This window comes from Pseudorasbora parva, chromosome 1 (assembly GCF_024679245.1).
Source record: "Pseudorasbora parva isolate DD20220531a chromosome 1, ASM2467924v1, whole genome shotgun sequence".
NCBI classification, from domain to species: Eukaryota; Metazoa; Chordata; class Actinopteri; order Cypriniformes; family Gobionidae; genus Pseudorasbora; species Pseudorasbora parva.
In genome coordinates this window covers 11843799-11857692 of record NC_090172.1, presented here as the reverse complement: position 1 = coordinate 11857692, position 13894 = coordinate 11843799, and the positions used below count along the sequence as shown (strand labels likewise).

Sequence of the window (13894 nt, the reverse complement as noted above, 5' to 3'; positions counted from 1 at the left end):
GGCCAAATTTTTCATTATGACAAATATGCATCTTCTAGATGAAAATGACACAAAAAGGTGACAAAAGCAAGACATTGTGTTAGAGATATTAATGAACAATATCAGCCGTTTTGTTTTTTCACATTGGCAAAACCGTTCTCAATAATCCATGGCAAAGCCTTTATTTTTTTCATCACCTCTATCAAATGGTTTTTATAATTGGTGACCAGTTTTTTTGTTTGTTTGCACATTTCCTCTGATTTTGGACCACTTCTCTTTTGCATAGATCACCAGGCGCTTGAGGTTGGGGAAGGCTTCCTTGCCATCACTCTGGTCTTCGGTTCTCTCCACAAATTTTCAACTAAATTCAGGTCTGGACTCTGGCTTGACCACTCCAAAAAGTTGAGTCTTCAGACCATAAAATTGATGAGCAAAAGGCTACTGCTTTGTTCAGATGAGCAAAGGCAAGGCAAACTTTTCTGTGCTTGTCTTGAAGTGGAGTCCTCTTTGGTCAATGTCCATGGAGGACAGCCTTGTATAGTGTCCGCCTTGAAATGATGTTACCAGCATTACTCTGAATATATTTAGGATGGCTTTGCTGGTGATACTTGAATTCTTCCTAGCCTTCTGCACAACCAGTCTTTAATAATCATTTGCACAGTGGCCACAGGTAGGCTACTTGAAAACATTTGTAAACACCTTTGTAGCCTTTCCCTTTCCTATGTGCATCCACAATGTGCAACTAGAGGTTCAAAAGATCCTTGGTGTTAACCATGACTAGCAAACAGGTGTACCAACTGATCTGAATTTATAGTTGATTAGAATAATCTAAACATGCCAGAAGTTACCAGGCGCGTTAGAATGGTGCACAATATTGTACCTCCTGAGAATTTAGCTATAAGGTTTTGGGATATGAATAATTATGAACATGGAACATTGTCAAAATGTAAAAATATTTTTCATCAATATCTCTAACACAATGCCTTTGCCAACTTTCCAGTGTCATTTCCCGTCAGAAGACACCCATTCACCAAATAAATAAATTTCACTTCATTTTAAAATTTGGCCAAGGTGCCTTTACGAAACAAAAATATATGGCAGTATATTGGAAAATATCATGCAATACATTAGGCAATATATTCACATATATGGGATTTAATATTTATATTTTCCAATATATTGCAATATATTGAAAGCGGCAATCATTTGTATATTTTGCAATATATTACATGAATATATAATATATTTTATAATACCATCAATATATTATTCCATATATTTATAATATATTTCAAGTAATATATTGGTAAATATATTTTCCTTTCTTAAGGGTGGTATGAATTATTTTGGGCTTAACTTGTGAATACGATTCAAATACTTTATTTACAGTTTTGAAATGCAATGAAACATTTTTTGAAAAATCTGCAAACAATAAAATGACAACAGGTACGTAAGTACATACATATTACGTAATAAAAGCTTTTAGAGGGCTTACTGTAAAGTTCTTTATCAATCTCTCTTCGGTCCGTCGTGCTAATAACGAAAGTCTCGTTTGTCGACAGTGAAAACTCCTATAATGAAAAGAAACGCATGTCACTGTTAAATGTAACTGTTAAAAATGTTTATAAAAGAGATGATGCGTGCGGTTAAATTACCCTGGTAAACAGAGCAGCTGTTTTACCTGTCTGAGAGCCTGCAGAAAGCCATTGTAATCCGTGTTCGCGATGTCTAGCGTCCTCGCCGGCGTTGCGCTTCTGTCCGGTCGGCAGTCATAAACACAAACCGATTTCGATGGCTTTTTCAGCGGGTCTCTCTCCGCTCCGTTCTCGGTCATGTTCGTTTCGTCACACATTACTGCGTAGCCAGCAACCTGGTGGTACTTTTTCATAAAACCAAACCCGAACTCATCGCTTCGTGACTGACATGTTTACCTTAAGGTTTAGATTTGCTCTGTCGTTCACCGGGCTAATATTTAGCCTAAAATTCACGTGCAACGGGTTATTATTTAAAGGAGGATATCAATTTAAAGATTTCGCGCCAGGAGCATCACCCAAATTCCTTCGTGCTGCAACATCGTACTTCTTCTTCTTTTGGCATTTCACGACGGTTGACAAACAAACGATAGGTGCATTCCCGCCCCCTACTGGACTGGAGTTTGGAACACTTTTGGATTAACTAAATGAATGAATGAATGAATGAATGAATGAATGAATGAATGAATGAATGAATGAATGAATGAATGAATGAATGAATGAATGAATGAATGGGAAAATAATACAAATAATAAAAACAAAAATATCAATAAAAATTAATAAAGAAAATGTATATATATATATATATATATATATATATATATATATATATATATATATATATACTACCAGTATTAATTCTGCTCACCTGTATTTAATGCTGTATTTAATGTAAATGTAAATGTAAATGTAAAATAACTTTCTATTTGATTATAGGCCTAGTTTAAAATGTAATTTATTCCTATGATGCAAAGCTAATTTTCAGTATCACTATTCCAGTCTTCAGTGTCACATAATCCTTCAGAAATCATTCTCATGAGACATTTATTATTATTATCGGTTATCAATGTTGAAAACAGTTGAGAAAAAAAAAGTTTTTTAGGATTCTTTGATCAATAAAAAGTTCAAAACAACAGTATTTATCTGAAATAGAAAGCTTTTGTAACATTGTATGTATATATATATATATATGTATATATATATATATGTTTTGGGTCAGTAAGACTAGACTTATCATCGTAAGAATTAGGGCCTTTATATTAGGTGGCCTTAAGTACTATGTACTTACATCAAAAAATAAGTACAATGTATTTACTGTGTTCAAATTGTATTGCAAAACACCTTTCCTGATATTGAGGTGGATATGGGTAGAGTTAGGGACAGGTGTGGTGGTGTGGGTCAGTTTAAGGATAGGGTTAGGTGTAGGGAAGTGTCAACTTTGTAATTACAAATGTAACTACAGAAATTAATTACAGATGTAATTACATGCAAGTATTTTTTTTTAATGTAAGTACAATGTAAAAACATGTATGTACACAATAAGTGCATTGTATCAAATTATTAATTACAATGTTAGTGTTAAGGCCACCTAATATAAAGTGGGTCCAGAATTAGAACATGACCTTAAAAGGTGCCCTTTTCTTTTCACAGATGAGAGCAGGTTCACCCTGAGCACACGTGACAGTCATAAAAGGGTCTGGAGAAGCCGTGGAGTTATGCTGCCTGTAACATCGTTCAGCATGACTGGTTTGGTGGTGGGTCAGTGATGGTCTGGGGAGGCATATTCATGGAGGGGCGCACAGAACTCAACAGGCTAGACAATGGCACCCTGACAGCCATTAGGTATCGGGATGAACACCTTGGACCCATTGTCAGACCCTATGCTGGTGCAGTGGGTCCTGGGTTCCTCCTGGTGCACAACAATGCCCTGCCTTATGTTGCAAGAGTATGCAAGCAGTTCCTGGAAGATGAAGGAATTGATAACATCGAATGGTCACCACTCTCACCTGACCTAAATCCAAAAGAACACCTCTGGGAGATTTTGTTCCTGTCCATCTGATGGCACTAGGTTGCACCTCAGACTGTCCAGGAGCTTAGTGATGCCCTAGTCCAGGTAGAAATACCCCAGGACACCATCCGTTGTCTCATTAGGGGCGTGCCCTGACGTTGTCATGCAGACAAGCATGTGGGGGCCATTCAAACTACTGACTACCATTCTGAGTTGCTGCAATAAAATTTCAGCAAAATAGACTAGCCTGCTGCATAATTTTTTCACTTTGATTTTCAGGGTGTCTTTGAATTCAGTCCTCTGTAGGTTGATCATTTTCATTTCCATCAAACGATGTGGCATCCTTTTGTTTATAACACATTACCTAGTCCATCTTAGTATATCCATCATGATATTTTCCCCCAATGAGATCTGATTTGTTTTAAAGTGCTCCTTTCATTTTTTTGAGCAGTATATTTTTTATAGCACATTTAAACACAGCGTGCACTGACCAAATTGCTGTACTTAGTGCAATACCCGCATTACATTAAAGGTGCTCTAGAATGATTTGAAACAATATGTTAAATTGTTCTCTGATATCTACATAGAGGGTATGTGGCTTATTTAAGGGCAAAAATTGTCCAGATACAGTTTTACAGGTCCATTTACAACCCTAGAAATTGTCCCTAGGATGTAATGCTCTGTTTTAGCCTTATTTGGAAGAGTCATGAATATTAATGTTGAGCGCTGATCTGATTGGCTTATTTCAGCAGCTCACAGCTCACAGCAGTTCAGTTATTCAGCGAAGCGGCTCGTGAGTCCTGACAGAACACAGACCGACTGAATGACACTAGCAGAACATCTCTAATGGATAGCTAAAATGCAGCCTACTTGTTTATTGGTGTTTTCAGATCATCCGCGTGCGAGAAAGAGCTTGCGTTCGTGCGGTTGCCAGATTTAATTAAATCCCCAAAACAGAGCTTTTCTGTGAAAAGAACACATCCGGTGTTTTACCTAAACATGTCCAATGTGCCAACCATATGCATGCAAGCTCTCTCTCTCTCTCTCTCTCTCTCTCTCTCTCTCTCTCTCTCTCTCTCTCTCTCTCTCTCTCTCTCTCGTGCACAGATGATCTGAAAACATCAATAAACAAGTAGGCTGCATTTCAGCAATTTGAGATGTTCTGCTTAAAGTGTCATTCAGTCTACATTTTAGACTTGTCTTTTTTCATCAACGATATTGCATGTTTATATAACGTTAGTCAGAATGTACGGTGCACTGTGAAAAAGTTAAGGGATATTGAACACATGAACACACCAATATTGCATCATTTAATTACCGTATTTGCATTATTATAAGGTTTAGGTTGGGGTAGGTGTAGAGGTTAATAAAACACCTCTGTTAAGTATCAAATGTATTTATTGTTATTTTATCATGAGATTTTGCCTCACCTCCTACCACTATACTCCCTTCTAGCCACAACTCTTCTTCTCCGTTTTTAGTGTATTTCTGTGGCAGAATTACAGCGCCACACACTGGCCTGGCATGTATACTACATCGTTTTGAGTCAGTTTCGGTGATCTCGAGTGGACGCAGATATTTCTTTAAAACAAGGGGGAAAAAAGATCAGATTGGGAAAGCTCTGGCTTCGTGTGGACGGGGCCGGAGAAGCACCCCCTGTGTTTTTCATGTGTTCCTCTTGTCCTGCCCCCTTGTTTGCCGTTACCACGCCCCCTTGTTTAGTCTGGTCATGTCCTTGTTTGCCGTTACCACGCCCCCTTGTTTAGTCTGGTCATGTCCTTGTTTCACTAATTGTGCTCACCTGTTGCTCATGTCCCCATATTGAGCTCCTTTCCCTCGTCTTTGCTGTTGTGTGCATGTATGCATTCAGTGTTTGCTTATATATCTTGTCTAGTCCTTTTTAGACTTCATGCTTCGGTCAGTTCTAGTTTAGTATTTCTTTATTTTCCATTTTTTTGATTTTCCGTCTGTTATTTTGATGTTATTTTAGAGTTAACATCAAGCCTCAGGTTTCTTGCGTTCCTGCTGGGATTTTTCCACCATTGCCCTGCTGGTGTTGCCTCCCAAGCTTTTCTCAAATTTGTTGCCTCTCCCGACTAGTCTCAATGCCCCAGAATTCAGAGAGAGGCCGGAAATGATTAGGACATTTTGCATCCAAATGATGTTTCTTTAGCATAGGCTGGACAACCTGAAACATGTAGGAATAGTGCGGGTGGCAAGGCAAGAGTTAAGAATAAATTGAATGAAGGGATCAAAAGCATCTTTGATAATCTGTAAAGGGATAGGATCAAGTGCTGTTGATAGTTTTAGTTCTATTGTGGTCAATTTTGTCAGTAAAAAAAATCTAAAACTCTTCACAGCTTTTTGTGGATGCCTCGACCTCTGGAGAAACTTTGGTTTAACAATTGAGTTTATGGTATTAAATAAAATTCTAGGGTGATGGAAGTGTTTGCTTATAATGTCAGAGAAATACTTAGCCCTGGCTTTTTTTTTTTTTTTTTTTTACTGCAGCTTGAAAACGGGCCAGGGAATTTCTGAATATTTCTACAGAGATGAGCTAATCAACTGATGGCACTCATTAACACACTGTATAGTCTTCAGAAACACAAAACAACAAACTTTCCCAGGGTTTTATCTATGAATGTTTGCTATCTCTTGCCTTTAGACAGCTCTCTAGGGAAGATCAGGCTTCTTTTGAAGGAGATCCTGTGTGTGGCTCTGAAGGGAAAGCACAAGATGTTGTAGAGCGTCACTCCCACTGACCAAACAGTAGCTGGTCCTGCATGATAGCAGTGCTGATCAAACCACTCAGGAGGAGCATATACAAGAGTGCCTGAGAGACCAAAGAAGACCAGAAACGTCCACTGAAAAGTTCCAGGCCAAACTAATTCTCTTTGTTTGATCATCAAAACTTCACTAACATCCACAGAGCTATTCCTTCTGTAACGCAAACCAACCCGCAAGGATATGTAGGCCGAGTCCTTTAGCACATCTCCACAACCAAAGTCCAGCAGCTTGATGTTATGGGAAGCTGTGGAAATCGGTTCTCTGGCTTGACGTCCTGGTGCAGGACTCCACAACTCTCACAGTGTTTCAGTGCGGTGATCAGCTTTACTAGTGCTTTCTTGGCCAAGCTCTCATCCAGACAGCTGTTCTCCCCGCAGAAACTCTGCAGATCTTGGCAGGGAGCTGGCTGTTCCAGGATCATGCTGTAGTCTGTGTGTCGCTCAAACCGCTCCACAAGCTGCGGAACGCAGGAGCCGGATTGACCAGGGTTATCAATGCCACCTCCATCGGGCAGCAGACTCTGACCTTCCTGCAGGGACAAATTATGTAGAAATGGATGAAACTGGAACTTACAACTTTCAGCCTCTTTTTGGCCCTGTCCTTAGAGAATAACTTGATGGCAACCTGTAGATAGATAAACCACAGTAAATCACACCTGCCTAATTGTGGCAGACGACATTTACTGATTTATCATTTATAAATACGTTTATAAAGGCTGTCTGAACAAAGGAGTGAAGAAAATGTCTTACTGGCAGATCCCAGAATACAGAGCCTCATCTGCCTCATTCCAGCAACGGGCCCTTCATATATGCTTCTGTCAAATATATGATCAAATGTCCTTAAAGGCCCAATGAAATCAAAAATGAAGTTTTTATAGACTATGTTAGTCTTAAAGTTATGAATAAGCTGCCGTGTTCAAAAACAATGACAAAATTTGCATTTAGAGATATAAGCAGTCTCTCACTTTCATTAAAACGAAATCACAGATTTTGATGACATCATCGCAGACTTCACCTTCTCATCAAATCTTCTGTCCAATCAAAATGTTCTCTAGAATCTAAAGCCCGCCCCCTACGCTGCTGAAGACATTGTGGCTAAAATCGGTCAGTTGTTAACACTTTTACTATATTTCTACATGGTGAAAGGCAAAAGATTCAGTATAAATATGCTTTAAGTCAAATGAAGTCTGTTTTCACGTTAGTCTCACACACTGCAGCAGCGCGCACACACCAACAGTTCTCCATAGATCTAAATTTAGATACAGCGAAGCGTGGATCATATGCGTGCATCATATGTGGATCAATTAATGATATCATATTAATTCTGCACAGAAGGCTGCATGGAGGAGATTATGATGATAAAGAGTTAGAGGAAACTGGCTTTACCAAACAGAAAGGCTCTAGTCAAACTTTCAAAAAAGGGAGGAGCTGCTACCAGCTGGAGCCGTTTCAGGGGAAATTACGTCAACAACACATTGAATAATTTGGCGCGTTACAAAGCACTTCAGTGGGCCTTTAATGTCATTTTTGTCATATGCAAGGAATCAAATACATTAAATGGTACAGTAAATGGTTACCTTGCAGAAAGTTTCTTCACATTAATTTGGTCAATCATTGCACCACATCCGGGGTTTATGGGGATTACCGGTATAATATATAATGTTTTGACAGATGGTTTTATCCTTTGAAGTGGGTATGATATATTTGTGACGGAAAGTTTTTATCCTTTGAATAGGGTATAATATATGATGTTTTGAAGTCGTTAATAATATATGAAGTCGTTAATAATGATAATATATGGTGTTTTATCCTTTGAAGATGGTATGATATATATTTGTGATGGAAAGTTTTATCCTTTGAAGTTCGGGCTATCAGGACCCTCCTCCTCCTCCTCCTCCTCCTCCTCCTCCTCCTCCTCCTCCTCCTCCTCCTCCTCCTCCTCCTCCTCATTCCATATTATCATGCTGTACTGTGAAAAAACTGTCAAGTGTATCTCTCACAAGCATTCTCTTCTTTTCAAATAATATAAACGAAAATCTACCCCGCAAAAGTTGAATGTTTATAAAATAGTTTAATAAAAACAATAATTAAAAAACCTAAACCAACCATTTTAGTTTTGAATAAAATGGAGTCACAAAAATACCGCTCAGTTAAATGTTTATAGATTCGAAGTAAAAAAACACTACTTATAAAGCAATACAAGTTATGAAACGGTTCACACAAAATCATTTAGAGATATTATTTAGCAATATTTAGTGAACCTGCATCTAACATTCCACATCTTTTAAAAACAAAGTTCCCATACCATGCAGGCATCCTATTTCCTGAATGTCTCCCGAAGCAGCCTCTCTTACCCATGGGGTGGGGTGTGTGGGTGTGTATTCCTGACACCTTGTTGCCATCCGCTTCAGATCTCGCCTAATATATGGCACTATTCGTCCCTTTTGAAACGTACCTCATCCGTGGGAGTTGGGCTATAGGGCCTCACAGGTCACGACACGCATTAAATGTTTATAGAGTTGAAGAAAAAACACACTGCTTATGAAGCAACGCAATGTATGAAACGGGTTCACAAAAATCATCTAGAGATATTATTTAGTAATATCATAATCATAATATTTAGAGAGCCTGCATCTAACTTTCCACATCTTTTAAAAAATAATTAAATAATACATTAATTAATATAATTTATAAGCTGTTTTGCTCATGGGTCAAATTTTGATCAGGGGAATACCTGAAACGCACACGCACACAAACACGGTAATTGGTTCTATAAAATTAACTTTTCTCTATTTTAAATGAATAAAAACAAATGTTACTAAAATTATTAAAATTATAACACTTTTAGTTATAGTTTTAGCAAAATATAATAATAAATATAAAAATAAACACCCTCCGATCCTCCCAGAGTACTCCACTATGAAATGAATGCTTCAGACCCCCCTTGGACGGGAGGGGTTAGAGCTGAGACTCTGTACATCATGTCAGAGCACATGTTAAGTTTGTCTGCCAATGCCTTTCCAGAGCCAATATTTAGTTTGTACTAATTTTCTTTCAAAGTATAATCTTTAAAGTTTAAATGAGATCTAAATCCAATCTTTAAAGTTTAAATAAAGTCGTATCTTCTTTATCTACCTATGAGACAACCGTATAAGATCTGATGCCACATTGTAGGAATGATTTTCCTTAAATTCAACCTAAAGTATATTCTTACTAAAATCGTCTGTTCAAAAACTTTAGCTTGTTTAAAATGTAAAATCTTAGATCTTATTTCTACAAATATTCAAAGCAGGTCTTAAACTATTAACCTTGTATGAACCCCATGCTATGAAACACATCGACAAAGTTTGTCATCTGTGTTCAAAGACACTGCATAAGTAACGTTTAATTTTACTCGTCTTATGTCTAAGCACGATCTTTAAATAATAACCGGTCATATCTTATACTACTACTATGGTAGCCGGGATCTAGGATTGTAAGTCGCATATGATTTTTATTTTCTTTCGTCTTCCAAACTGGTCTTCATCAGTTTGGAAACATACCCTTTACATAAAATATACTATCAGTTATCTGCTCAAAATGCATAGAATTTTGAAAATGTAATGCTCATGTATGTTGTATGTTTTTGAGACAGTTTGTCTGTTGGACAGCATGAACAGACTTTGGAGAGAGCGGATGACGCTAGGAGGGAGATTGCCTTTTGACCCCAATGTTTTTGCAGGCTGTTAAAGACCCTGCAAGGTAGTCATTCATTTCAGTTGTTATTCACCAAAACAGCACAGAGTGAATCTTTAACATTTAAAATTGTGCATAAAAACCTTACAAGTAAACTTACATTTAAAGATGGTACATGTCCCATGGATCTATATTTTACTTTTCTTAGTTCTACAAAGTTTCAATATCAATTAAACTCCTAGTTGACAATAATGTTTGCTGCAATGCACACAACTGTAAGATACACTACATATGTAAGATAGCAAAATAAAACACTGTATGACACTAGTTTAAAATTTGAAGAAAAAGTTTACCAAATGCATCTACATATCCGTTGTGTTCTGACACAAAGCCGTTAATTGGTACGTTTTGTTTTATAAAATGTACTTTTCCTATGTCTGCAAAGTTTCATGCTACTTTTACTAGCCTGATAAAAATGTAGTTAATACATTGTGAAACAAGACAATCACGCTACCAAATACATTTGATTTTAAGAAAAAGGGATGTTTTAAAATACAACTGAACCAGATTATTTTCTCTTTTGACACACTATTAGAAAAAATACTTTCTAATAGTTACCTAAAAAAAGTTACCTGGTTGCTTTAAAACTTTGAGTTCATTGAAATTAAAATTTTGAGTTAATACAAAAAAATTTTTTTTTTGAGATTCGACAACCTTTATTAAAATATTATTAAAAGATTTTGTAAGCATATTGGGTAATAATGTGTGTGTTACTTCTGATGACGCAGTGAAACATGCCTAATAGTGCTATTTTCATGATTTATCACATTTTTTATGTGGTTCAGATACAAACATATTTTGAGTTTCTATTTATTAAACTAATTTCCTTCATTGTATCAACTCAAATTTTTAATTTCAATAAACTCAACATTTTAAGGCAACCAGGTTACTTACTTTTTTAAGTTAAACCAACAAAAACCACCACATATTTTTTACAGTGTACGCTAGTATCACACTTGCCATTTTTAATAGTCTTTACTATTGCCTTACGCATCCCAATCCAGCTAAATTATCATTTGTTTCACATGTTTATGTCTTTTTCCCTATATGATTTTTGGCTCAATTAAATCGATATCGATTAAAGTTTATCGTCATTGCATCTTCCCTATACAGATACAATCCAAACATGTTCTTTGTAGGAATTATGTGGGACACAAAACTCTGCGTAAATTCAAAAGGCCTAGAGGTAGAAAGCAGTGAAATTGTATAAGAAAAAGTGTCCGCTTTATTGCGATACACATTTTTCCCCCATTGCCTATTCTTAGTCGTATGATCAAGATTACTGTTCACATTTTATTTGCCCGGCGGTATTTGTTTTTAGGTAAAGATTCCTATCTGGTCGTTGTCAGTGCAAGTTTGTGCAAATCATTTTAAGCATTTTTATTAAATGTCTGACTAAACTTATTTGTTTTCTTTTGACAAACCTACATTTCAAACGATTCACCTCCAATGTTCCACAACCACAGGGAAAACATTTTGTTTTGCAACACTCCTGAAACCTAATCTTAGTGAATTTTTCCCACCTAGAACACAAAACTTTGTTCATACCAAACAAGTACGTTTTACCCATGTTGACTATTTAACAATTTTTTGTAGGTATCATGACATTTTAGAGGAATTACTAAAAGATTAAAACACCAGAATCACAATGTTTGTTGATGATGTGATTGTCATATTTAGTTCAATTTCAGATGACCGTTTTGTTTGTTGAACTTTTTTGACAAAGGCTCTTCTTTGAGCACCATCAACATTATAGGAATAAATGAAAATTAAGAAATGACACGACAGTCTTTCTATTTGACAGTGTTTGACTAAAGTGATATTTCTTTTACTGTCACTACAGTCTCAGTCTCATCTACGATGAGGAATCACATGAACAGCCACCGTGAAAAGTAAGTCTTGCTGTTCTACAGCTGAAACATATACGCCTGTTGCATTCATTAAAGTTTGCGCTTGTTAAACAAAGTTAGACTCCTCTTATAAAGGTTATAGACACATTTTGAACATTAGCCTTATACGCGTTTTATCCATGCACAAATCTCTATGTAATTCGAGAAGTACATTTACGAAAGTATCATTTTATAATCAATTTAGGAAAAAACATTCACAAGCAATTGTGAAAGTTTGTTATTTTGGATTTGTAAAGAATGACTTTTACTACTCCACCAGATAGGCATGAGGTTTAGATGATTTTAAATGTGTGACCAAACTCTTCTTTTGACAAACCAACATTTCAAATTATGTAACGAATTGTTTCTTTCAACATCCCACTTGACATTAAAGATTGTGACATGTCGTCAACTATCATCGACATCGGACCCTGACGTACGACACATCGGTTGTAATAAACAAGATGTGCTAAAAATTCTGTCCGAATTGTTAGTGCGATAATACCGCATCAACATAACCCGTTCCTGTTTTAGGTTAGAGGTCAATTCAAGCATAATCTTTATGCAACAATTAGTACACGTGCACAATTTACCACAAATGTTTACCGCAGATAAGATAAGAGACATTTAGCTATAATGAAATCATAATACAGAAATCCTTTCTTCTGATCTGTTGTAAAAGTTTGTAAAGTAGATTTTTCCCTGCCAGTAGAGGACAGTTTTACATTTTGTTTCAAAGACTACCCTTTGAGCATAGTCAAACAGGCATAATACAGCATTAAAAACAAATTAAACTATGTTATTTTAGGGGGTCTGTCTGCATAATGCGTCAACATGAAAAGCGAGTCTCGTGTTCTTTGAAATATTACGCTTACCATCCAGAGAACAGGGGTTAGAAGCCGTGACATGATTAATCTCACTGAGTGTGTTAAAGCGGCTGGTGTTTTATGGCTATCGAAAGCACCACATTCTTGTTAGTCACATCAAAGCCCCTACCTACTGAATTTAGTGTTTAAAGAAGTTAGGAAACGGTCTGCAACTCTAGCGTTACAATGACTACTGAAACATCTTTGGTGGGTGTAACACCGACCAGAAGTTCTGTTGAAACGGAAGAAAACCTTCCTTACGCACTACAGAAAAAACAGAGGATCCATTTGACCAAGTTTCTTCATGAAGATGAAGATTTTGTCAAACAGGAATTTCTGCTAGGTGACGTTTATATCGGGGGGTTTGTTTTTGACAAGACAGCACACACGGTCAAACTCTACGCCATGGATTTTTTTGAAGAAGAACTTACATCGGAGACACCTTGTGTGCTTTTCCCCGCTAAAGACGGTTTTTGACGGTTTCCCCGCTAAAAAAGTTTTTGCTCTAATATTTTTTTAATGTAAATTTCACAGATATGGAAATCTACTGAACTATGCGGAGTAAAATTGACAAAGTAATAATTAAATGTAACTTGTCCTGTTAAGTTATATAAAGTATTTTTTTTACTTACAAGTCTGATGTAATTAATGTAATTACTTAAAATAATTTGCTCTTTTAAATACATTTTACTTGTTTTATGATATGCTGGTAATTGTTTTAAATATAATTAAATGTTACTGTTATAATAATGCTTGAAATCAGTTTAAAGGTTTAAACAGCTTGAGTGATGATAAACATCAGCGTTCAATGACATATTAAACAGATATTGGAACTAGCAGTTATATCCATAAATAGTGTAATCTCAGTATCAGAACACTTGGAAAGCCTTTTAAACTAACAAAAACCTGAAATAAAATTCTGAAATGTTTAAAATGTAAAAATATTTTTTCAAAACAGTTATCAAATGATGGCAACCCTCATTATTAAATAAAGTGCAGTACATGCAACTAATAGAAACGTAAGTGTAAAGGTTGCATTTTAGATGTCACAGGGTAAAGAAAAAAAAGCAAGTCAATAAGGCATATAAATGCCTATGAA

General features: G+C 36.3%; 2 protein-coding genes and 1 pseudogene across 2 annotated transcripts in view; 1 reads left to right on the top strand and 2 right to left on the bottom strand.

Annotated features, from left to right (window-relative positions):
* The window catches only part of smchd1 (structural maintenance of chromosomes flexible hinge domain containing 1), a 106162-nt gene extending 104095 nt beyond the window's left edge, over positions 1–2067 (bottom strand). Inside the window, exons 1-2 of the mRNA XM_067422933.1 lie at positions 1661–2067; positions 1475–1550 (exon numbers count right to left, since the gene is read on the bottom strand). Coding sequence (XP_067279034.1) covers positions 1475–1550; positions 1661–1867 — 283 coding nt within the window. The 5' untranslated portion in view covers positions 1868–2067. The remainder of the gene's footprint in view (positions 1–1474; positions 1551–1660) is intronic.
* Positions 1–13894, top strand: part of LOC137083179 (uncharacterized) — a 172377-nt gene that overhangs the window by 155309 nt on the left and 3174 nt on the right. The window lies entirely within an intron of this gene.
* LOC137085125 (serine/threonine-protein kinase pim-3-like) lies at positions 6168–7920 on the bottom strand (annotated as a pseudogene).